At 34.6% G+C, this 25,954-nt stretch overlaps 1 protein-coding gene across 3 annotated transcripts in view; it reads left to right on the forward strand.

Moving 5' to 3' along the window:
* LOC121986156 (piezo-type mechanosensitive ion channel homolog) overlaps positions 1-25,954 on the forward strand; it is a 62,604-nt gene that overhangs the window by 28,456 nt on the left and 8,194 nt on the right. For all 3 annotated transcript variants that reach the window (XM_042539983.1, XM_042539982.1, XM_042539984.1), the window contains 10 exons: positions 189-273; positions 950-1,165; positions 1,240-1,417; positions 1,915-2,043; positions 4,280-4,453; positions 8,488-8,721; positions 9,322-10,836; positions 10,994-13,539; positions 13,667-14,062; positions 19,590-19,748. In XM_042539983.1, coding sequence (XP_042395917.1) covers positions 189-273; positions 950-1,165; positions 1,240-1,417; positions 1,915-2,043; positions 4,280-4,453; positions 8,488-8,721; positions 9,322-10,836; positions 10,994-13,539; positions 13,667-14,062; positions 19,590-19,748 — 5,632 coding nt within the window. The remainder of the gene's footprint in view (positions 1-188; positions 274-949; positions 1,166-1,239; positions 1,418-1,914; positions 2,044-4,279; positions 4,454-8,487; positions 8,722-9,321; positions 10,837-10,993; positions 13,540-13,666; positions 14,063-19,589; positions 19,749-25,954) is intronic.

The following is a 25,954-nucleotide window of genomic DNA, read 5'->3' on the forward strand; positions in this document are numbered from 1 at the left end:
TTTCTGTTTCCTAACTTTATCTGTATTCCAAGTTTTTGAAATGACATTCTCATTCCTGATTTTTTAGAAGCCTTTTTGATTATTATAATTTTTTGACACAAATCTTGTATTTAACCTGGTATCTTCTGTTGGATTTTTAATGGTTTTCTCATTCTAGGGAAATTTTCTTAACAGTTTATCATTTGCAGGTCAGGTATGAGGCATACTAATTTTATGTTGAGAGGATCTGTTTTCCGGAATTTCAGCGTTAACTTCTTCATTTATGGTTTTCCGGTATGGTGTCTCCTACATTTTGTGCTTCCTTATGTTTTTTCTAGCTTTTGTTTTGTGTCTTTTAGTCAATTCTAGACTATAATTGTTCTTAAATTTCAAGTGAAGACTGAAAAATTATTTTTTTTAGGTAGATGATGCAAGTAGATTCATGATAATGATAAAACAACAAGAACTAATTAATTAACTGCAGACAACTTCAGCAAAGCAGTGAGTCAGTTGAATTTAATTTAAATTGACTCAATAACAAGGGCATGGAGTTTGAAGTTAATTATTCAAGAAACTTGGGAACTGACAAAGAAAGAGAACACTGAAAATCTTTGTCTGATAGAAAAAGAGATTACTTAATACTGATAAATCTATACGTAGGAAATCATCGTCACTAACCTGAAAAGATAAGGAAATTAGACGTACATACATAACCTACTATTCTATACTCACCCCTTACCTGTAGGTTCATCAATTCTTCCACTAGAGTCCTTCACTCTCATTCTAGTTCTATAGTGTGCCTGAGGATCTGGGATAATTGTGGGTCTATCTACATTCACTTAATTGCCTTTGACTAATTAACATGGGAGGACAATTAATAAGATGTAAAATGTATCTATATCAACTTCATTGTTGTTTGATTCTTTTACTTGTTCCATATTGATAAACGTCTCATGTGACCATGACACAGGTGTTGCTATTTTCACTTTCTTTTTGGAGCTTCAGTTTCAACAGTATATGTGCTTTTGGATTGCTTGCATATGTTGGATATGTGTTATTTGCCTTTCCCTCTATTGTTGAACTACACCGGTTAAATGGGATGCTTCTAGTATTCATTCTGCTGTGGGCTACTAGCACATACGTATTCAATGTGGCTTTCACATTCCTTAACAAAAAAATCCAGAAGGTAGTTGATTTTTCCACACATTTGCTTCTTGTGGCACTCATATGACCTAAATTTACATTTTTATGCTTATCTAGGACATGGTGATTTGGGAAACTATTGGACTATGGCATTATCCTATTCCGGGATTTTTCCTACTTGCACAATTTGGTCTAGGAGGGCTTGTGGCATTGGTTAATCTTGCAAACAATTCTGTTTTTCAGTACTTGTATGATGAGGGTGGGCAATTATCTAATACTGACAATATAGTTGAAGGTAATTGTGGTAATGCTACATTTGCATTTGATTCTCATTGTACTTATCCTTTAGCTTGTTTTTGCTGTTTCTTGTAACTGTGTGCTAGATGTCACTGGTGTCCTCTATCTTTTTGAAGTTTGCATAAGGAAATTGAGAGAAAAAATGGTTTTCTTGGAAATTATTTTTGATAATAACTGGTATCTGCTAGTTTTATCAACTTCCATCAGTACTAAAATCTGTATTACCGATCAGCAACTTATTTTGACTAACCTTTTGCCAATGGAAGTGTTGGTACGGTTTGATACTGAAATGCTGTATACTAATTTTCATTGGTCTTTCACTAAAATTTATTACATTTTAGTTAAATTTTGAAATAACAATTAGTTTAGAATGAATTTCTAGGATCATACTTTCTATTCAAAATCAGAGGTTGATTATTAACTACTTTATTGTTGCATTAGAAAATTTAAGGAATATATGATACTATCATGTTAAGTCTCCAATCTTTGTTGCAGAAACGGAGGACACTAAAGTTCTAATTGTAGCTACTATAGCTTGGGGGCTACGCAAAATTTCTCGTCCAATTACCCTTGTGCTGTTGTTTCTTCTTGTCATGAAACCTGGCCTTGTTCATGCTGCTTATAGTACGGTGAACAACATTCTTATTTTTGTTCTTTATTTTGCTTTAAATTTTTATAAGTTGTTATATGTTGTCAACTAGTTTGATTCAATTCTAATATTTTTCAATGAAAATAAAAATAATACTTTTACTGTCTTGGTTATTCACAAAAGAATTTTTTTACTACAACCTATAACAAACGTACAAAATCCAAAAACATCTAGGGGTTCTATAGTTAAATATGTTGATTTGATTAGAATTAAATGGCCATGGATTAGAGAGGCCAAAACAAAGTTGTAATTAATCTAATATAAAGTTATTTTATTGATCAAAATATTGATGATAGATCCTTACCTTACATAGGCTTCAATTAAGAGATTACTTTAATGTAGTGACCCCAAGTAGTTTAAACTCGCAACAAATTTTAGCATGCTCTTTCATAAATATAAATGTCATCATATCATTTTTGGTCTTTATTGGTTATAATACTTTATTTCAAAACCATGAATAATTGTGCCTTCATCAAGAATTAAAGTTTTGAGATATGCCAATAGACACGGGTAGAATTTACCATTGGTTGCAATGGGAGGGCAACGATTGACACTGTGGGTGGGCAATAGACAACATGCAACAACAGGCAAGAGGAATTGAGGGAGAGGGAGAGAGGTGTGTGGTGAGAGAAGGGAGAAAGGGAATTAAATAATTTGTAACCTTTTAAAAATATTAATAATGTAATTAAATACATTGAATTAGTCCATCCTATATATAAACTTGGTTAACTTTTAAACTTTTGTCTCCGGAGCCATGGTGCCGCGGTAGGACATCCAGGTTGTCACCCAGGCACTCGCAGTTCGAACCCCAACTATGGTATATTTGCAGGAATTTTTCCTCTAAATGGAGGCGTAATCAAAGGATGTTGGGCTTCTGGGCTGGCCGCCGCGTGCGCTTTCCGATTTCCCTTGTGGCCGGTGGGAAACATCCGTGGGACCGGGCCGGTCACCCAGGGATAGTCAATGAGGCTAACTGGGATTATCATTTTTGGTTAACTTTTAAACTTGCCAAAATAAATCCAAATTGAGTCCAATTTGAACTCACTTGATCCTAATCCCCATGTACTCAATGGATTCTATCTAATCTAAGTGAATTTTAATTGAGCCTAAAATTGTAAATATTAATTTAACTTAGCTTAATTAGCTATCAATTTTTTTAAACAAATAATTTAAAATTTAGAAATATATACAGGATAAAATTTGGTATTGATAAAATTTTAAAACATCAACAAAGATTTTTTTTGTTTTCAATTTTTTGATGTCGAAATATTATGGAAAACTTACTAGGGTTCGATTAGATTTTGTAGAGGTTTGTCTTTTAACTTTGGTTTGAGCATCAAAGAACAACTAGAGTTAGATAAGATGTGCTCAACGACAGTATTCTCATGCATCTGGATTGCCGTGTCAAGTGTCGTTGCACTACCGGATTTACGGGTAAAATGGGTGAAGACCGTCCACCTCCAGGACTAGTCGGGCCGAAGTTCTGGATACCAGGATTAAAAAAAATAAAATAAAAAAATGGCAGTTCGGTGCATGAAATTCCCACTAATACATGATCTCGAGAAGGGTCGGATCATATTGGGTCTATTGTATGCATCTTATCATGCATTACAAGAGGTTGTTTTCACGACTTAAACTCGTGATAAGTAACTAAAGATAAAAAAAAAAAGAAAATAATTGCAAGCATTTTTAACTCTAAAAATTGAGGTAGTGGAATTAATCACAAATATAAATATAAGAAAAAAAATGTATTAACAATCTAATTAATTATTAAGTAAACAATTAATTATAATATAAATTTAATTAAAAGTTACAACTTATACAAAACAAAATCATGGATGGTGTCCATACTTATATTTTAAATTTGGATAGTTTTCAATGAGTTTTGATGCCTGCATTCTAAAAAAATAAGAGCCACATGTATGGTGTATTTTAATCTTGGAAATGTTTTATTGTGCTCTTTAGTTATTTATTTAATTGCAAAACTTTCAATAGATAATATAAGTTCACATGGAGTACAGCTACTCTGCATGGCTTCTTTACATCCTAGTTTACCTGACATGCTCTTGTCTCGTATCTTTTAGACATACGAATTGATTATTCTATTGTGTTTGTGATAAATGAAGGGTTTCCTTGTAATTCTAGTTGTCTTCTTTTCTGCATGATATTATGCTAAGGTAACATACTGAGAATTTTAATGTTTTCTTTCAGTGTGTTTCTTCCTGGTATTTCTGTTGAGCCACTCTATCAGCAAAAAGCTGCGGCAAGCTTTAGTTATCTTTTGTGAAGCGCATTTTGCAGTGTCATATATCTTGCAGCTTGATCTTATATCAAAAGCCTTGGAGCGTAGTAGTTCCTTGACTCATCTAATTCTTTCCCAATTAGGTACAATTTATATCAATATCTTTACTGATAGTTTAATTGAGAAATAATCATCTTTCTATTTTGTATAATCTCGATTAATAGGCATAATTTCTAATTATTCGTAAGGTGTTTATTATATCTGTTTTAATCATCCGATTATAATGCTTTAAACATAAAAAATTGATTTATCCCAATAACTTCACTCATTTAAGGATTCTTATTTCTTCAGTTCATCAATTCCTTATGCACAATGTTAAAAATTGGTTTACATATCAAGCCATGCTGCTCTACATGGCTGATGCTTACTGTTCTGCTCCGCATTGAGACATGGAATGGTGTTGATACCAACTCGGACAGCTATGCTTCTGTTCTTTCTCCTCTTCCTCCATAAAGTTGTTTTGTCTAGACAACTCGTGATCCAGAAATCAAGGATGAGAATTAGAGAAGATGAATAAATCAAAGCCCAAATTAGATGAGAAGACATACTTGGTCAAGGGTGGAGCCATGGAGGAAGGAAAGTAGTGGAGGGAAAAGTTCCAATGACAGTGAGTAGAAAGAGGGTGACAAACTCGCCAAGTTCAGTCATGATTCACATTGCTTTCGGAGTCATGATCATGACTTTACCTTTTTTTCATTAGCCCCTTCTCCCAATTTAGTATTAGTAATCAACATAATACTAGTATCTTTTATATATATATATATTGATAATTAAAATTTTATATATAGTACAAAGCGTACAATAAGTGGACTTTAGTTGCGGCTCATGATTGACAAAGTGTCAATCAAAGTACACTATTAAGGATTGGAATATATGAATTTGTATACTTTTAAAAATCTTCTCACAGTCTAACTGCACCTCATTAAAGAAACTACTATTTCTTGCTCTCCACACATAGTGGACCAAAGAGGACAAGGCAAGATGTCGGGTCTTTGCCAACATTCTACTCCCACGATAGTATCTCTCGAAGACTCAATGTCCTCTGGTAGGTTGACATCTCCTGCTGCACGTGTAGCCAATTTCGGATCCTCTTCCATAACTTTATAATAGGGGGGCATTCGAAGAATAAGTGCTCCTGCGACTCCAATACCTGTCTACAAAAGTGCATTGTTGATCCTCCATGTAATCTTGTCCGTCTCTTGTGGGAAGACGCCTCTTTGCCAACATCCAAAGTGTGATGGCATGACTCGGCTGTAAGTAGGTCTTCCACATTGTTCGAGTCCATGCCTTCTTAGGATCAGGATGTTTAAAGAAGTCATATACTTGAGCCACCCCGCCATCTCGAGCAAACCACTCCGCTAGTCTTTGTCCAGTAGCCTCCGGGAAGCCAACAGTTAATAATAGAAGATTTCGTCTTTGCAGCAAGCGCTTGATCAGAGGGGAATCCGAATGGGCTACCTCCCATGTCCATATATCTGCACGCTTCATGTAAGTGATGCACCCACTTTATCCATAGCACATCCTCCTTAGTTTGTATCAGCCAAAGTACTTTTGCTAAAAGGGCTAAGTTCCAAGCTCGTAGATCACGAAATCCCAAGCTCTATATATATATATATTATTTGAATTTTTTTTTTGTGCTTAATACTATAACCCAATCCCTAAACTCTAAAGACAAAATCCTAAATGACATAACCACAAGTTAAAAAAAAAATAAAAAAAAACCTGTGCGTCTCTAGTTCGCAGCGTAAGTCTGAATTGGCGGCCTGAAGCATAAAAATGTCATGTGTGTGTGTACACACACACACACACACACACACACACGTAGAAGGAAATAAGACTCAATTATGACATGACATGACACATATAGTACCTATCAAAATCAAAACTTTAGCACAACTCGAGTATTTAAACTTCAGTTGGTTTAAATACTCAGTTGGAGTTATTTGATCATTAATTGCTACTAGATAGGACTCGAAACAATATCGACATGACATGATAAATTACTTATCAAAATCAAAACTGCACATGGTTGGAGTTTTTAAACTTTGGTTTGAGTTATTTGATCATCACTAACTACTAGACTAATTATTACATGTTAATAGGACTAACTATTTTTCTAAAGCTTCTTGGTATATGAATCGGAACAAATGCAGTTGATCTCATTTGTCGAAAGGACATTTAGCTATTCAACTTTCCATATGCTCTCTTAGTTTTTTTTGTATAATTTATATCCATAATATTCCCATCAACTTCCCTAGGCTTTAAAAAACCATTTTACATTACTAAAGTGATATCAAATTCAATTTTAAAGGATTCCCTCATCCATTGTTTCCACATTTAAAATTCTCTCTCAAATTTTTGTGGATAGATGCTCTATTTGATCCTTGGCTTTGTTGGCAATTAGTCCTCCAATAGCTATCTCGCTCTAATACCAGTTATTAGAACTGTGAGCTCATAGGGTTTGAAATCTCGAGTCGTGTTGATATTTCAATTTTTGACTAGGATCACACTATTTTGGTCTCGTGCTGACGTTTTGACTTATGGTGGTAATGATAAATTGGAGGTGGAAGAAGGAAAGAGATGAAGAAAAACATAAGATAACTATATAGTCAAGCTCAATGTATGCTTGTCATCTAGATTGCTACAATTTGGATATTATCTTGTATGGAGTTGAACTATAAAAAAAGTCTAATAACATTTTTTCAATTTTAGCATGCCAAGGGGTGTTGAATGTTAACATGAAATGATACTCGTCACAGTTGACACAATGACTAAGTAGTATTGAGTTTCGATAATTTATCGGAATAATATGTTTCGTACGGCACGGTATGAGATTCCAAAGTGTGAGGGATATGACTGATGCTAACCTCCAAATGTACTCATATACAGTTTGATACGTTGTATCAAATACAAGGATAATCCTAATCTTTGCCAACCTTCAAAATCCAAGGTCGAGCCTGATCACTGAAAGCATGACCCTAATACTAATAACATGAGATCAAATCTTAGCAACTAGTTGCTGATTTGACAACCACTCCAATGTTGGACAGATATTGCAAAACAGTCTCGTAGTCTTTGCGGCACCTTATGCTGATAAGGCATCATTGATGGCACAAACTTGACCAAGCAACATCTTGCTTCAAAGTCTTCTTGGAAACGATGGCAGGAAGTGAGGGCCACTGTCTGCAATGAGATTGCAAGAGGTACTCTTCTTGACTGAATCTAGTGTTGCCAATGAGAAAGGGGTGGTGAAGGTTGCCAAGAGCATAAAGATCAGTGACAGCTGCCATCAGAGGAGATCCACAGTTGCTTGGGGCTGAGGCAGCAATGGCTGTTTCAGGAAGAGGCAGCGATGACGACTACTGGGTGCAATCTCAAGAGAGGAAGAGGGTTCACTCAAGAATAAAATGGGAGAGTAGGAATATGGATATTTAATAATACCTAAAATCCTAACTCACTCGACTGAACCATTCTAAATCAATTTATCACTGGTTCAAAATCACTTTGAGCCTATACACGACATTCCATAATTATAACTAGTATCTTTAGGCTTTATTTTGAAGTTATTTAGGTTAAATTTCACCACGGATTCAATTAATTAGTTCCAAAGCTTAGTTGTCATGGCCCAACTCTTGTCAGCATATCTAGACACTAAGCCAGCACCATTCTTGGCTGATATTGAAATCAAATTGGTATTGAAATTACAAACCTTGGTAAAAGTAAACACCATTGAAGTAGCTATACAAACACTAATCTAATATACTGTTACTTGATCTGACTAGTAGGTACTTGTGTTGGAATTTGTTAATCCAACCAGCACCATTCTTGGCTGATATTGAAATCAAATTGGTATTGAAATTACAAACCTTGGTAAAAGTAAACACCATTGAAATAGCTATACAAACACTAATCTAGTGTACTGTTACTTGATCTGACTAGTAAGTACTTGTGTTGGAATTTGTTAATCCAACCCTTCTTGAATGCATTGTCATGATTATTACACTAGTTATGCTATCAACTTTTAGCTCATCAAATGTCATTGTCATCACTTGACACTTATAGTTCTTTCCATTTTCTTACTGAATTGGAGTGAAAGTATGTGCTTTTTGGCTTGCAGGTCTGCAGCAGCATGCTGGCTACATGGATTTTCTGAAGATAGGAGTACTGGTGTGTTTTTCTGCTTTGCAAAATCATGGATTCGACATCCTCTGTTCATTTTCTGCTGTTCTCCAACATACACCACGTCCTCCACTTGGATTTAGTGTCTTAAAAGCCGGTCTTAAGAAATCAGTGCTGCTATCTGTGTACAACTCAACAAGCTCCAGAGACAGACACCAACGCTCTTCACATGGTAAATGCCTTTAATTGAGATTATGCACCAGAAAATCATGTGCATTACAAACCTTTTTTGCCCTTTTCTCTTTCTTTGCATCACAAGTTAGGTCATAACCCTTTTAAACTTGTCACAATCAGTAGAGCTGTGTGATGCGATGCTTACCTGACTAGCTGTTGGGTATTAGGTAGTGTTAAATCTAACATGTGCATCACATATCTTGTTAAAAGGATAGCCATTAAGATACTTGAATTGCTTTTGGTATTCTGTCATGAAGAGTTAAAATTGTATATCATGGAATTTGCAAAATACTTGTTTTACACATTGCTCTGACTAGGCATGCATGTTATCTACAAATTTGTTTCTCCTTTTTTTTCTCACCTAAATACGCAATAATGTAGCCATCAGTAACAAGTAAAAAACATATTTGTATCCTACTTTCTTATTTTCCCTATCTTCACTTTCTCCATCTTCACCTTCGCTTGCTAGTTTGTTGGTCTGTTTGAGGTAGTTGATTGCTGATTTATATTTCATACTTTATTTTAAGTCAGTCAGATTTAGTTGAAGTATTGATATTTGTTTCATTCTTTCTTTAACAATATTCATTGTATTGTGTAGAGAAACAGATAGCAGCGTATCTCCGCAAAGTGAGTGAAATATTCTTGTCCACCTATCACTCTTTTGGAACATATGTTGCATTTTTAACAATCCTTTTCACACTCTACCTTGTTACACCAAATTATGTATCGTTTGGATATCTTTTCTTCCTCTTGGTTTGGATAATTGGAAGGCAACTCGTGGAGCAGACAAAAACTAGACTTTGGTTTCCCTTAAAGGTCTATTCAGCAGTAGTTTTTATTTGCACCTATAGCTTGAGCACTTCTACTGTCTTGGCATCATGGGTGTCTAAGTTGGTGAACCTATATCCTGATTTGGGTTTTAATCCTGAAGCTTCTTTGTTGGAGAATGTCTGGGAATCTGTTGCTGTTCTAATTGTTATGCAACTCTACAGCTACGAAAGGAGACAGAGCAAAAATAAGACAGTTGATTCATCTGCAGTGTCAGAATTTGGATTTCTTGGTTTTGTCAGAAGGTTCCTGATATGGCATAGTGAAAAGCTCTTGTCAATTGCTCTCTTTTATGCTTCTTTGTCTTCAATAAGTGTATTTGGTCTTGTTTATCTTCTTGGTCTTACTCTCTGTTCTTTTCTACCAAAAGTTGCGAGGATTCCATCCAAAGTATTCCTTGTTTATACAGGATTACTGGTTGTGTCCGAATATTTATTCCAAATGTGGTGCAAGCTTGCTGACATGTGTCCTGATCAGCAACTCTATCATCTAGCTCTCTTTCTTGGTTTCAGGTATTATGAACCAGGATTTTGGGGCCTTGAGTCTGGTTTAAGGGGAAAAATTTTGGTAATTGTTGCATGCTCACTACAGTACAATGTATTTCACTGGTTAAGCATGATGCCGGCTGCTCTAGTACATAAGGGTAAGTGGGAGGAACCATGTCAGTTGTTTATTTCAACAGAACATTCATCAAGAAATGCTATGGTGTGTGCTGAAGAAAATGAGGGATTGTTAGACTCAATTACTTCAAGCGAAAGAACCTTTTCTCCATCCTTTAACTCCAACCTCAACAGAACACCAGAGTTTGTTAATGCTTCAGAGAACAACAATAAGAGATACTTGTTTTCAGACATATGGGGGAGTTCCAAAGAAAGCCACAAGTGGAACAAAAAACGTATCCTTGCTTTAAGAAAAGAGAGGCTCGAGATGCAGAAGACTACTTTGAAAAGCTTTACAAAATTTTGGTTAGAAAATTTATTTAAACTCCGAGGACTTGAGATTAACATGATCGTATTATTATTGGCAAGTTTTGCAGTGTTGAATGCTATATCTATGTTTTACATATTATGCCTTGTCACGTGCATTCTTCTAAAACGAGAAGTTATTCGTAAGTTGTGGCCTGTATTTGTTTTCATATTTGCCTCTGTCTTGATTGTTGAATACTTTGTCACCTGGAAAGATCTAGTTCCATGGACTAGGGAAACTAGTGGGGTTGAAATTCACTGCCATGATTGTTGGAGTAAGTCAGACCGCTACTTCAGATTTTGCAAGCAATGTTGGCTAGGTACACTTCTGTGACTATGTTTAAATTGATTTCCATATCAGTGAACATACTTGCAGAAGCGCAAAGCTATTTCATCCATTTATACATTCATGTATTTGTAAGATTTTTATTTATCATTTCTGAACTAGAAGAAACAACTATTTTTTCTGTAATGCAGGGATGATTGTTGATGATTCACGAATGCTTGTGAGCTACTATTTGGTTTTTATCTTTTCTTCTTTCAAACTCCGTGCTGATCATTATTTAGGCTTCTCTGAATCACATACCTACTTTCAGATGATGTCCCAAAGGATAAGGGCATCTGTATGGAAAGATCTCTCATTTGAAACAAAAAGCTTCTGGACATTTCTTGACTATCTGAGGCTGTACTCTTATTGCCATTTACTAGATATTGTACTTGCCTTAATTTTGATTACTGGAACTTTGGAATATGATGTTTTGCATCTTGGATACCTTGGCTTTGCCCTTGTGTTCTTCCGGATGAGACTAGAAATACTTAAAAAGAAGAACAAAATCTTCAAATTTTTGCGAATATATAATTTTACAGTCATTGTACTTTCTCTTGCCTATCAATCTCCCTATCTTGGTGTCTTTAGTGCTGGCAAGTGTGAGCAGATTGACTACATATATGAAGTTATTGGTTTTTATAAATATGATTATGGATTCAGAATAACATCAAGGTCTGCGTTGGTTGAGATAATAATTTTTCTTCTAGTTTCTGTGCAGTCATATATCTTCTACCCTGGAGAGTTTGATTATGTAGCGAGATATCTTGAAGCAGAACATATTGGTGCTATGGTTCAAGAGCAAGAAAAAATGGCTTCTTGGAAAATTGCACAATTGCAGCATACCCGTAAAACATTAGAACAAAAATGTCAACGGAATATGCAAGTTGAAAAGATAAAATCTGAGATGCTTAATCTACAAGTTCAGCTCAATAGCTTTAACTCTGTTCAGCCTCTTGACGATGGCACACTGCAAACAGGTCTTCGACACAGAAGCTCATCCATCAGTAAAGAAAAAGTAGGTTGGATGCCGGATAACAAATTTAGATCACCTTCTAAGAAGGATGAGGATAGCAATAATGAATTCTACCATTCCTTTGACTTTGCAGTGCCTGAAATATACACAAATGTCACGTCTCAGTTAATATCTGATTTCCAAAGCTCACCAACTAGTGCAAAAAGCGGAAGCTCAATTTCTGTAGATATGAAGCATAACTCAGATAATATTTGTGAGATAAGCGAAGTTGGTGATATAGATGAATTAACATTGTGGAATACACATAGAAGAGAGAGAGACAAGATCAAGAATAAAGAGAATCCTTTGTCTTCTGCCGTGCAGCTAATTGGTGATGGTGTTTCACAAGTTCAGTCTCTTGGAAATCAGGCAGTTACTAACATTGTGAGTTTCTTAAACATTGAGCCTGAAGACCCTGATTCAACTGGGCATTCCAATACAGATGCTGCAATAGATAAGGGACTAGAGAGACAGTGGAATCCAGAATATGCTTATTCGGATGAAATGTCCTCTGTTAATTCTAGTACAGCCACAACAAGACCATCAGCTAGTTTGCAAATAGGAAGGATCTTTCAGTTTATATGGTCACAAATGCGCTCAAATAATGATGTTGTTTGCTACTGTTGCTTCATACTTGTGTTTCTGTGGAATTTTAGTTTGCTATCAATGTTTTACCTTGCTGCTCTTTTCCTTTATGCCCTTTGTGTAAATTCTGGCCCTACTTTCATGTTCTGGATTATAATGCTGATCTACACTGAGTTCAATATTTTGGTGCAATACTTGTATCAGATTATTATCCAGCACTGTGGACTGATCATGGAGCTACCTCTATTGCAAAAATTGGGGTTCCCTGAACATAAAATAAAGGCATCCTTTGTTGTAAGCACATTACCTCTGTTTCTTGTGTATATATCAACTCTTCTGCAAAGTTCAATAACAGCCAAAGACGGTGAGTGGGCACCAGTGGCAGATTTTAAAATTTCATTTGGCCAACATCATTTTGACGAAGGCTTTAGGTCAGTAACTGGTTGGAAGGATAAGATGCAAAGGCTAATTTCATCACTAATGAATCCATTGTGGATGATATCGAGAAGCTTCACTAGGTACTGGAGGTCAATTACTCGAGGATCAGAGGCACCCCCATACTTTGTACAACTGTCGATGGAAGTTAATCCATGGCCAGATGGTGGAATCCAACCAGAGAGCATAGAATCTAAAATAAATGAGTTGCTTATTAAATCTCATGAAAAAAAATGTGATGCAGAAGATGAATTGCCATGCCATTCTGCTAGTAGAGTTCGAATTCAAAGCATTGACAGAAGTCAAGAAAATAACAATATCATTCTTGCTGTTCTTGAAGTTGTGTATGCTTGTGCTCCTGTCAGATGTGTGCCAGTAGAATGGTACAGATCATTAACTCCAGCTGCAGATGTAGCAGCAGAGATTCAGAACTCTCTTGAATTTGGAATTCTCAAAAATATTCAATTCCCATACCCTATTATTTCTGTGATTGGAGGCGGCAAAAGAGAAATTGATTTATATGCATATGTATTTGGTGCTGATTTGGCAGTTTTCTTTCTAGTTGCTATGTTTTATCAATCAGTTATCAAGAACAATAGCAAGCTTATTGATGTTTATCGACTTGAAGATCAGTTTCCCAAGGAATTTGTTTTCATACTGATGGTTAGTGCATTCGTATATTCTATTTCTCCTCTGCATGTTTGAATCTTGCTATTAAGTAAATGTTGTCGTGTCTTAATCTTTACATAGTTATGGTTTCTAATGTTATTTCTTTTATCTTTATGTACAGGTACTCTTTTTCTTAATTGTTCTTGACCGCATTATATACCTATGTTCTTTTGGCATCACCAAAGTTATTTTTTACCTTTTCAATCTCATCCTCTTCACATACTCAATCACAGATTATGCTTGGTCTATGAGAATATCAAGCAATCATATTGGAGAACTTGCTCTTCGAGCTATATTTGTAACAAAATCTATTTCCTTAGTATTACAGGCATTACAAATCCGCTATGGGATTCCAAACAAAAGCACCTTATATCGTCATTTTTTGACAAGCAAAGTTACACAAATACATTATTTGGGTTTTAGACTTTACCGTGTTATACCATTCTTATACGAACTCCGATGTGTACTGGATTGGTCATGCACTTATACATCTCTGACAATTTATGATTGGTTGAAGGTAATATATGTTTCATCTAAAAATTTGATTTTATTTATTCCAGCTAGTACTATGAGTAAAAAAGAATAGTGTATGTACCTTCTTTTTATGATGTTATCTATTTCTCTATCTTTTACTTAAATATTTGCTATTAGGACATAAGTTTACTAATATGCGTGAAATTTTTTCCTTTCCTCAAGTTGGTAATCCGCTTATTCTGGAATTGACACTATATTCATTTGTTTAAAATATGTCAAAATGTAACAATATTGAAGTTTTGCTGGCTGGCAGTAGCACCCCTTTAGTCAACCATTAATCCAAAGAGCCGACAGAAAGGCATTTGACTCTCATGATGAAGCTTGTGCCCATGGAATTGGCTCTTGCCTTGACAGATTTGCTCATACATCTGATTATTCTAATCCTGGTTTTTGGCTTCTGCTTTTGCACCCCAGGAGGCATATCCAGTAGTAAGAGCAGTCAAGCAGGTAATGGCACATGCACCAACAGCCCATTCAACATAAAAGAACAGGCTAAGGATGAAGAGGTTGAATCCCTTGAGTCAAGACACAATAATTACCCATCAAGCTCGAGCTATTAGAAAGGAACTTGTCAGATTCAACTGAATTTGACCAAGTTTAATACTTGCTGAATAACATGTTAAAGTTAGGTATATGATTTTGGCAATCCTCATATTTTAAGCAATAAGGAAACTGATTGCCATATGGTGATTCCCATCTTGTACATTACAAGACCTCTCATCTTGTTTAAATGTGCAACTAAGAATACTAGTTAGTCATGTTGAAAATTGAATTTTCTCGAGCATAAAAATGACCAGTTGTTCAATTACAGTTATCATTGCGTCTTTTAGTTGCCTTTCCTTTCATTACTTGCCAACATAGTTAGGTAGTGAGTTGGCATGGTGACATAAATTATAAATCTATAAATTTGGTTATTTTCTGATACCTTTAGCGTGTTGGAGAAATGATCACACAATCGTATCTTAAGATGATACCAAGACCCTTGCTCATCAGTTTGAATCCTGTCTGTCTGGATTCTACATATGCTACTATTTGTTGGTATTGGCCTTGGGCTTCTCCATGCTTTGTGCGTGCATTCTTATGGGACAAGCGGTCACCCAATCCAATCTTGACAAGTGTTTTGGTACCTTTCCTTAGGGGTGAGCAAAAGTTCGGTTTGACCACCACCATCAACAACAACCAAGCCTTATCCCATTAGGTGGGGTCGGCTATATGGATCCTTTTATGCCATTGAGCTCTATTTCTTACTATATCATTTATATTTAAATAAATTTTATCTTGTTTTATTATTGTTAATTAAGTCTTTTTTGGCCTTCCTCTTTTTCGTTTGATATGTTTATTTGTCTTAACTAGAGCATTTATTGATCGTCTAAGTACATGCCCGTACCATCTTAAACGTGCGTCTCAGAATTTTTCCTTAGTAGATGCAATTCCGATTTTCTCTTTAATGCTCTCATTTCTTATTCTGCCCATCCTTGTATGTCCACACATCCACCTTAACATTCTCATCTCTACAACTCTCACCTTCTGCTGATGTGCTCAAGTTATAGCCTAACATTCAGCTCCATATAACATAGCAGGTCTAACTGTAATTTTGTAGAATTTTTCTTTAAGTTTTAGAGGTATTTTACCGTCACATAAAACACCCGATGCTCCTCTTCATTTTAACTATCCTACTTGTATTTTATGTAAGATATCTCTTTCAATCCCTCCATCGTTTTGCAAGAATGATTTTAAATATTTAAAGCTCTCGGTTCCAGGCAAATCATCTCTTCTCTTAACAATTGTCTCATTACGTAAAATATTGCTAAACTTAAATTTCATATATCCTGTCTTTATTTTACTAAATCGAAAACCTTTCCCTTCTAGTATTTCCCATCGAGATTCTAGTTTAGCATTTACTCCTTCACGTGTTTCATCTACCAAAACAATATCACCTGCAAACAACATATACCACAGTATTGTGCCTTGAGTTCGTCTATAATTAGTGTAAAAGAGATAGGTACTCAGAGCTGATCTTTGATGTAACCTTATTTTTATTGGAAATACTACTATTTGAAGTTTTTACTCTGGTTGTTACATCCTTGTACATATCCTTAATTAGTTCAATATATGTTACGCTAACACCTCTCTTTTCTAGAATTCTCCATATAATTTCTTTCGGGACTATCATAAGCTTTTCCTAAGTCAATGAATATCATGTGTAGATCTTGTTTTTGCTCCTGATATTTTTCAATTAGTTATTTTAGAAGATGTATAACTTCTATTGTTGACCTTCCAGGCATGAACCCAACTTGATTTTCAGTCACCGTGGTCTCCTTCTTTAATCTTTTTTCTATTATTTTTTTTTCAAAGTTTCATGATATGACTTATTAGTTTAATACCCTTATAGTTTGCACAATCTATACATCTCCCTTATTCTTATATAAGGAACTAGAGTACTTACCCTTCATTTGATTTGACATTTTTTTGCATTTTTAATGTTATATTAAATAATTTTGTAACTCATTCAATATATTGTTTCCTTATGCACTTCCATACCTCTATCGGAATATCATCTGGTCCAACGGTTGTCCTACTTCTGAAGTTTGAATTCTACAATAAAAATTAAATTTCTATACTCATTTGGCCTACTTAAATTATATAAGTTAAGTTGGTCACTTAAATCTTCATTAAAAGGTTGATCAAAATATATCTTCTACCGTTCTTTTATTTCTCCTTCGTTTACTAGTACTGTATTACATTCATCTCTAATACATTTTATTTGGATAAGATATCTTGTCTTTCTTTTTCTCACTTTAGCTATTCTATTAATGTCTCTTTGCCCTTCTTTTGTATCTAGTTTTTGATATAATCGTTCAAAAGTTTTATGAATTGGTTTATTCACTACTTTCTTAGCCTTTTTTTTTTTACTATTGTATATTTTAAAAAAAATTTCTCAATCTTACAAATATATAATTCCTTACAAGAATTTTGTTTTTCCTTCACTTTCTCTTGTATTTTCTCATTCCACCACCAAGATTTCTTATTTAGTGGTGCATGTCCCTTTGATTCACCGAGTACACTTTTAGCTACTATTTTCAACTTTGATACATCTTCCCATGTCATATTAAAGTCACGATATATGTCACTTAATATTTGTACTCCTACCTTCTCCGTAAATATATTTTGTTTCTCATTCTTTAAATATATTAACTTCCACCGCTTAATTGTAGAAGTTGTATATATTTTCTTTCTATTGATATTATGCTTGAGGCGTATATCCAACACTACCAACTTATATTGGGTAGTTAAGTTTTCTCGAGATGACCTTGCAATCTTTACAAATCTTTCTATTCTTCTTCCTCACCATAGGAAAGTTAATTTGTAATTTATTATTCTCACTTTTGAACGTGACTAAGTGTTCTTCTCTTTTCTTAAAAAATATATTAGCTAATATAAGGTCATATGCTATCGCAAAATCTAATATAGTTTTCTCTCCTTCATTTCTCGTTCCAAACTCATAACCTCCATGTACCTTCTCATATTCCTCATTTTTCACTCCGACATGCCCATTTAAATTACTTCCTATTAAAATCATTTTATTTAGTGGAATGTTTTGTAATACTTCATCTAAGTCGTCTTAAAACCTTGATTTGGTAGTTTCATCTAATCATACTTACGGTGCATATACACTAATTATGTTCATAGTTTCTTTCGCCATTATTATCTTAAGGGCTATAATTTGATCCCCTTTTCTAACTATTCCTATAACTTCATCTTTTAACGAACTATTTATAACAATACCCACTCTATTTTTTGCTTTACTCTTTCCTCTATACCATAACTTAAAACCCGAGTTCTCTATCATCTTTGTCTTCTCGCCTACCTATTTTATCTCTTTACATACAAAATACTAATTCTTCTCCTAATCATCGTATCTACTACCTTCATTGATTTACCAGCGAGGGTTCCTATATTCCATGTTCCAAATCTTAAGCTATTAGTTTTCCTATCATATCTGTTCTTATTCAACTTATGGTGTAAGAACTCTTGCCTATTTAGCACTACACTCAAGTTCTTATTGAGATGTAGTGGTCCTTGCTGATACGTTACAGTCGAACTTTGCAATACGAACTTTTGCATATTTAGCACTACATCTAAGTTTGGTTTAATCGAATTTAAAAATTCGGTTCAGTTATTTTGGAAATTTGATTTTTTTTAAAAAAAAATATCGGTTATTTCTGTTAATTCGGTTTGGTTTCGGTTTTAAAACTTCTAATTTGGTTAAATCGAATAAACCAAAATTTTGTTAGGGATTTGGATGAGAGAATATTTAACTTGTGATTTTGATAATCTTCAATGAAACCACATTCTTAAAGTTGTCACTAGCAATGATAGGCAAACACATGTTCTCAAAGACGTTAGACTTAAAATTTAAAATTGGATAGAAATGTATCAATATTGAAAAGTTTCGTTAATTTGATCAAAAACCGAATTACCCTATATTTTATTGATTCTGTTTGTTCGGTTTTTGTTTGAAAGTTCGGTCAGTTTGGTTAACTTGAAAAAATTTTGGTTTGTTTGGTTTTGGATAAATTGGTTTGTTTTTGAACTGACTGCTCAGCCCTACATCTGTTGACAAGTAACCAATTAGGTACTAGGCAATACCAAGTTGAGATCATTTAAGTCAAGGTTCAAAATCTAGAGCCGTGTCAAAGTTTTCGGTCTTTGACTAGAACGATATGTTTCGATACATAATATGGGTAATGGATTGGAGTTAAAGAAGGAAGGAGAGGAAACATAGGGAGGAGTGTACCATGTCAGGTAAAATAATCAAAACATATCTGAATGTTATGGTAGAAACTTAATACCACTCAGCTAGACAATGTCTCCTTCCTATGTTTCATCTCTTTCAACAATTAGATCTGTCACCAACACCATGCATCAAAGCGTCATACGATACTGGAAAAATATATTTCCAATCAAAGATCACTCAAAGGTAGATCCACTACCTTAGCGGTCCCCCTAGTGCCGGAATCAAAGATCACTCAAGATTTTAAACTTTGGTGTTGAGTGTATTGAGTTTCAATGATTTCCTGGAACAATAAGTTTTGACCTCTTCACTCGGCACGGTATGATATTTCAAACCATGATTTAACCTCATCTCTCTATATTGTGTCTCGAGGAACCTGAGTAGGCTTAATACTGCATAGAGACTAAAAGAAATTAACTGCAAACTAGGGACAAAAGTGGCAAATTGTTGAATTAATCTTTCAGAAATATTGATCAGTGAAACTGTTCTGACCATGGTCCACAACATAGGCCTGAACACTTTGTTTATTATCCATGAGAAAATGTTTATTTTTTTAAATAATCAGGTTATGATGCTTATATCATTTGTACTGTTTCCAAATATCACTTATATTTTGTTTAGTTTGGTTAATGATAGTGCGATTGTTGATATAATAGTTTATGTTGCTTCTGCTCAAAATTTCTTTTCTTTTTAAATGACATTTCTTTCTTGATAGTTGGAGGACATCTATGCAAGTTTATTTCTTGTCAAATGTGATGCTGATCTAAACAGAGCAAGACACAATCTAGGCCAAAGACAAAGTAAAATGACCAAATTCTGCAGTGGCATTTGTTTATTCTTCATTTTAATATGTGTAATCTGGGCCCCTATGCTGGTAATGTGCTACACTAATTCTGTTCTTGAGAATTTCTTGAGTTTGTGACATTTGATATTGACTTGGCAAGGGTACTTGGATTCACTGATAGAAGCAGAAAACCAGTTAGTTGTGTGCCAGGGGATTCTTTAACCCCTCTTTACTCAGGGAGAACTTAAGGAGGGGAAATTAGGGAGGGCTTGAAGGAAAATAGATTTAAAAAATATTGGTTACTCGGAAAGAAAGTGAGAGTGAAGAAGCACAAGAAGATCAAAACACCCAACTTTCTTTCTAAAATTAGAAAGACAGCAACTTTCTTTTCCTCCATTTTAAACATTATTTTTCCTCCTATCTATCTCAGTCGTCACAGACATGGAATAATGTTACTGCTTTGTTTGGCATCTTTCTGGAAGGGCCTCCCATTTTCTATGAAGTCTTTGCCATGGCCTATGTAAGTTCATGTGCTTTGTCAGAATGTGACAAACTTGCGTCCCATATGGGTTCCCCAACCTGCTGCTCCAATCCTCACTTCTCTACTGTCGTGATAACAGGTTGTAGGCTGACAACTACCATAATTGTCGATGGGGAACTTTTAGGGCATTCTCCTAAGGGAGTCCCCTTCTACATTAATATAGGTAGTCCCCTAAATTCTTCCAAGTTGGTTCAAAAATACTGCAAGAGTGTTAGCTTTTTTTACAAATATGCTCAATCTAGCAATCTAGGACCTTCTGAACACTTGGCTGATATACTAATTGATCATCAGAACTAATGCATGAGTAAAACATCTTATGCAATATGGTCACAGCGTATGAATGTGTGAAAAGACTTGAAAGTTCTTTTTGAGCGTGGAACCAATGCTATAAGAATTTATTAAATTCTTATTCTGGCGTAAGTAGTTATGCACTTTTATATAAGTATAGAGCCAAAGTTCAATGATACCTGAGTTGCATTTATTTCATTGTTAACTTAGTCAGATTCATCATCTAACTCAGTTAAGAGCACAGAACCGAAGCTCTTTCATATGATTTATTTATTATCTGCCTAGTCTAGATAATTAATTTTATAATTTAATTTATCATAGCTCAAATGACTGTTTCAATTCTTTCAAGGGAACTATCCTAGGTTTGCAAAGTTTGATTTTAAGTCAGAGTTACCTTTTGGTAATCTAAGAGATGAGCCTCAACAAAGAATAGGTAAAATAGCTAAACAACTAGAATATGAAGATAACAAGCAACCTAATAGAAATTTGTCAAGTAGCAAGAAAATTATAGCATCTATTTTATCCAATTAACCATGCACAAGAGAATTTTGCTAAGAGAACCAAGTAAGAAAAATCCACTACAATTTTTTTATTTATTTCTCATTTCATAATCAAGCAAATATGTTCATGATTTCTTTTTTGAAGGTATTATCATGGCTATCTAATATCACTAATGCTCTATATTTAATCATGCATAAAATGATTATAACGAAACAAATTGAAAAACCTCCATTGATACTGGCTCAAATCACACTGGTTTGCCTTAAGAAACGCTACACTCCTTTCATGAATATATCATTGTGTTGTGAGTCAGCTGTCAAAGCCAACACGAGACTTAGGGTTGCTACTCTTATAAGTAAAAATATATCGGATAAACTTCTCTACTGTGGCGGAATAAATAATGGGTATTGTCATTGCTACCTTGTTAATGGAAGTTGTAAAGATACAACGCTAGTGCAAGACCAACAGCGAGTGGCGCAACTATAATGGGTGTCAGCAGTTGGGAGGGGCAACAACTATGTGAACGACATTTCTGCAACCATTCTGGTGTCAGCGTGCAGTGTCAGTAGCAACGATGATGGGTCACGATGGCAACAACTTGAGAAAAGGACTTTATGCTATGTTTACTTGGGAGGACGGAAATAAAAAACTATAGAAAGATTTCTACAGTGAAAAACTTTCCCCTATTTACTTCATAAAAAAGATGAATTATTTTCCTTTATTTTGTTTACCAGATAAGCAAATGAAATTATGGATTTGTCTATGGATCCATTTTTGATATTTTTTATCCGCCCAAATCGGGCGGAAAGCAATTCCTTCCCAACTCGCTCTATAGTCGAATTTCTCCAACCCAATTCGCAAAAGTTGCAACTAGGTCTCGCGCAAGGTGACGCAGCGCCACCATGATTAGCAATCCCTATGAAGCGGCGACCTCATGTGGCCGCTTTCATCGGGCCAGCGCAAGGTCGCCTAGGGCGGTCGAGACCGGTGGCTCCACACGATTCTTGATTTTTTTTCCTTCATTTTTTTCTCTTTCCTTTTTCCTTTCCCTCAAATTATTTTCTTTTCTCTTTACTCTGCCCTATGGATTTTTTCCCACCATCAATTCCTTTCCTTCCCCTTTCCATCATTTGAAGTAAACAGAGCCTTAGGTTTTCACCAGAGGTTAGGAGGAGGAGGCGGTGGTGGGTTCATGGGTGGGAGAAGATTAGGGTTAAGGGAGAAATATATGGATCAGGGTTCGTAAATTTACAACTAGGTCCTTGAAAATTTAAACAATATAACACATTCTTTAAATCTTACTCCTAGGAATATTCTTATCTTTATTTTCCCCTTCATTTCGTTGCTTCCTCCATCTCCAATTTGCCACTAGCATACTTCAGCACCCTAGCATTGTATGGTCAAAACTGTTACACTGCTTGAGACTTTCAACTACTTATCTCGTGTTATTGTGTGAGTCGGATAATAATTCCTCTAGTGCTTTAATTAGTTTAGATCTTAGCATACTTTAGGATGTTATAACTAGTTTAACTCCTAGTGTACTTTCTTCTTTATGCATATCAACTATATAATTCCTTTATGAAATTAAGATGTCTCTCCTATAGCAACCAACCTCTATGGATATAGAGAAAATACTTTAGAATGCCTAAGTGCTTGGTTTGAAAGGTGTTGATAAATATAGTTTTCAAACTCTGTGATTCTTATAGCATCATTATAGGCGATAAGAATGCCATGAACGTAAACAATAAGAATCATCGCTTGAAATCTCAGTGTGTTGGTGTTGGGTACTATGGTCAAAACCTATTGTTTAAATAAATTTCCAAAGCTTGTTACTACTTGCCGCATATAATAATTTGGGTAGCGTTTTGTCAATTAGTATTATGTTATGTTGGCATTCGACAACCTTTGGCATGCTACAACATGCGTTATGATTATTGAACTAATATAATTTTTTGTAACTTATGCTTCTATAATATACATTGTTAAAATTGTATCGTTTCACATGGCATACAAAGTCTTCTTTTTTTTCTTCTTCTTTTTCTTCATTTCCTTTCACCACTGATTCATCACTGACATATACGTTGGAACGTCGATGCGGTATTGAAATAATATTGTTTTACCCAAAGACTGAAACTTCAATACAACTTGAGATTTTGAACATTGATAAGAAGAATATATGTTCTAAATTAAGAAAGAGTATAAAATGTTGATAGATCTTAAGTGCTTCTAATTATCTCAAACTAAAGAAAAGTATTGTAGAATTTAGCAAATCATGTGCTAGTTGATTGCTTTAACCCATATAAAGACTTCTTCAGCTTAAACACAAGATTAGTCTACTCCTGTGCAATAAACCAAAGGTTAGTCCTTGTATACTTCATCTAGATCACTCTGAAGGAAAGAACTTTTAATATTGAATTGATATAATGACCACAAAGATATACCTATCAATATATGCAAAAGGCATATTGAGGTAATCTTAGTCACATCAAGGTTTGGAATCTTATTCCAAGCTAGAGATGGTCATTGACTGAATCAAGATAGGTTGGTTGTGTGCCGAGCACCAACCCTAGTAGACAACAAAGAACTAGGAAGAGGTGTATGAGGATGTTCAATGTTAGTGGTTGTGCTAAGCAATGGAGTAGGTCGATAGTCACCTGCCTCGTGGTAATCAGGTACCAATTAAAAACCTTGTCATCTTCACATGAAGTCTCACGTCTTTGTAATGTGTTGCCTTAGGGAAGCTTGTCATTGTACATCACAGTAGATCATAGGAAAGCCTTGGGTGAAGCCTCATATGAGTCTTGTGCTGTCGTAATTATGTTTCATTGTTGGAAGACTTCCACATGTCTGTTTTAGCAAATGGAACGAGATGTTGCACTTTTTCTAATTGGTGAGGAATGGAATTATAGATTATAATCATGAGAGAGAATGTATATACTTAGTGAATGTTTATATACCCAAGTATATTCTTTCATCACTAACTGAGCTTTAAATTTATTGATGGAGACATTAGGATGTTTAGATAATAAGTCCCCTCTTACAACATACAATAGACTTTCTAAAAGGAATATTAACAAGGTTCAATGTGCCATTAGAATCTAATGTTATGTCATTGATTGTAATCTATCGCCATCATGGATTAGTTGAAACTTCTGAAATAGTCTAGTGAATCATACATCATCCAAAATAGAGATAAAAGTAGAATGCTACGAATTACAAAGGTGGAGCTCATAAAGAGAGTAGGGGATGGTGGTGACCAGGTATTCTCCCTCGAACCAAGCTAAAACCCTAACTTAAAAAACATCTCCTTTGGTTTTGACCAAAGTTAATCAATTTGACTCCCATTCAAGCCTATTTCAAGCCCAACTCAATATTAACTTGAGCTCCACCTAACCGTGAGCTTAAAGAGCCTAACAAACTTCCAATGGAATGCCAATGGAGCCCGTGTACATCAAATTCAGCCCCTATATAAAAATTCAGCATTAGATGAATTAATTCAATGTAAAAAACAACCATTTACCTTAATTAACTCTCTAATCCATGATAAATCCCTAATTGAATTGCAGGATATAACAGCCTTTCCTTAAATCCCTATGGCTATAAGCTTCTACGCCTTTGTTTGTGGATCAATCTTATGTTTGTAATATACCATGCAGGAAGGAGGCTTTATTACATCCCACTATACATATCAAAGTTATAATATTCCAATTTTGTTAAGGTTGAAATTTATGTAAATACTAAAGTTGTCAAAAATGGACCAATGTATACACTTTTTATTCTAAATATTCCTAGTTACATGTGGGTGAAGGAGCTATATTGGCCTAAACCCAATAAGTGGACTGACTTAACTAGGGCAATATATTTTTATATACTAAAATTGACAAGAATCAAACACAAAGCCTATTCTATACGTATCAATGTTGATTTGCTAGCCATTTTGTCAAAAAAGAAAAAAGAAAAATCAAGTTATTAGCTAGGAAAGATATCAATCTGTGTATTTATATTGTTAACAAACCAAGTTTGAAGAGTTTAAAAGAAAACAACAAAGTCTAATTACATGATAAATGTTTAAATGCAAAGTTTAAAATCTTGAGTTGTGCTGGAGTTTTGATTTCTAATCAAAATGATGTAATTTTGGTACTAAATTGTATTGTGCCATTAGGGTTTTATTATTTATTTATTTCCAGTAAAAGTGTATGCCAACTAGAAAAAAGATCACTTCATTGATAATTTAAAATAATAGTTTACAAATTATTATAAGAATCTCGACCAACTCACTAATGCCGAAATAAATGTTGTGTATCAGATGTGAATATCGTTTCTTGCAACATCTTTGTTGGATCAACTAAATAGTTTTCTAACCCCCAAAGTAAATAATTAGTCTTGAACTTGGATTGGTAGTACCATTGGAATTGAAACTGGTACAACTATATAATAACAATACACATATATTCTTGAGTTCTAATATAATGGTTCACTATATGATACATCATATCTATATTAAGAAAGGTTGTGAGTATGATAAGCCTCGTTTATTGGTCAGAATCAGCTAAACTCTCCTATATATTTTATAATTATGAGTTTCATTTTGTTTGTCACTCTTATATCGTACTCTCGATAACTTGGTGTCATGATCATCATCTTGAATTGCATTTGTATAACATTACTCACATGTCCAGATTTCAAGTGTTGGAGTAAAAAATTATATAGTTGTATTGTTGTTGGCATTGCTATCTTCAGTTTGAACATCTCTTTAGACACAGTGTCAAAAGGCAATGATGTTTCAAGTTACAACCATGTTTTAATCTTCTCGCTAGTGATACTTTGCTTTCTCATCAACTTCTATTTCTCTTAAATACTTGGAGTTTGCTATTATGCAACTAGTAAACATTTGTAAAGTTTATTGGTAAACATATGTATTCCAATTGCATGCGGGAACAAATTTGATTGTAAATTAGATGCTTTC

This window comes from Zingiber officinale, chromosome 5B (assembly GCF_018446385.1).
Source record: "Zingiber officinale cultivar Zhangliang chromosome 5B, Zo_v1.1, whole genome shotgun sequence".
NCBI classification, from domain to species: domain Eukaryota; kingdom Viridiplantae; phylum Streptophyta; class Magnoliopsida; order Zingiberales; family Zingiberaceae; genus Zingiber; species Zingiber officinale.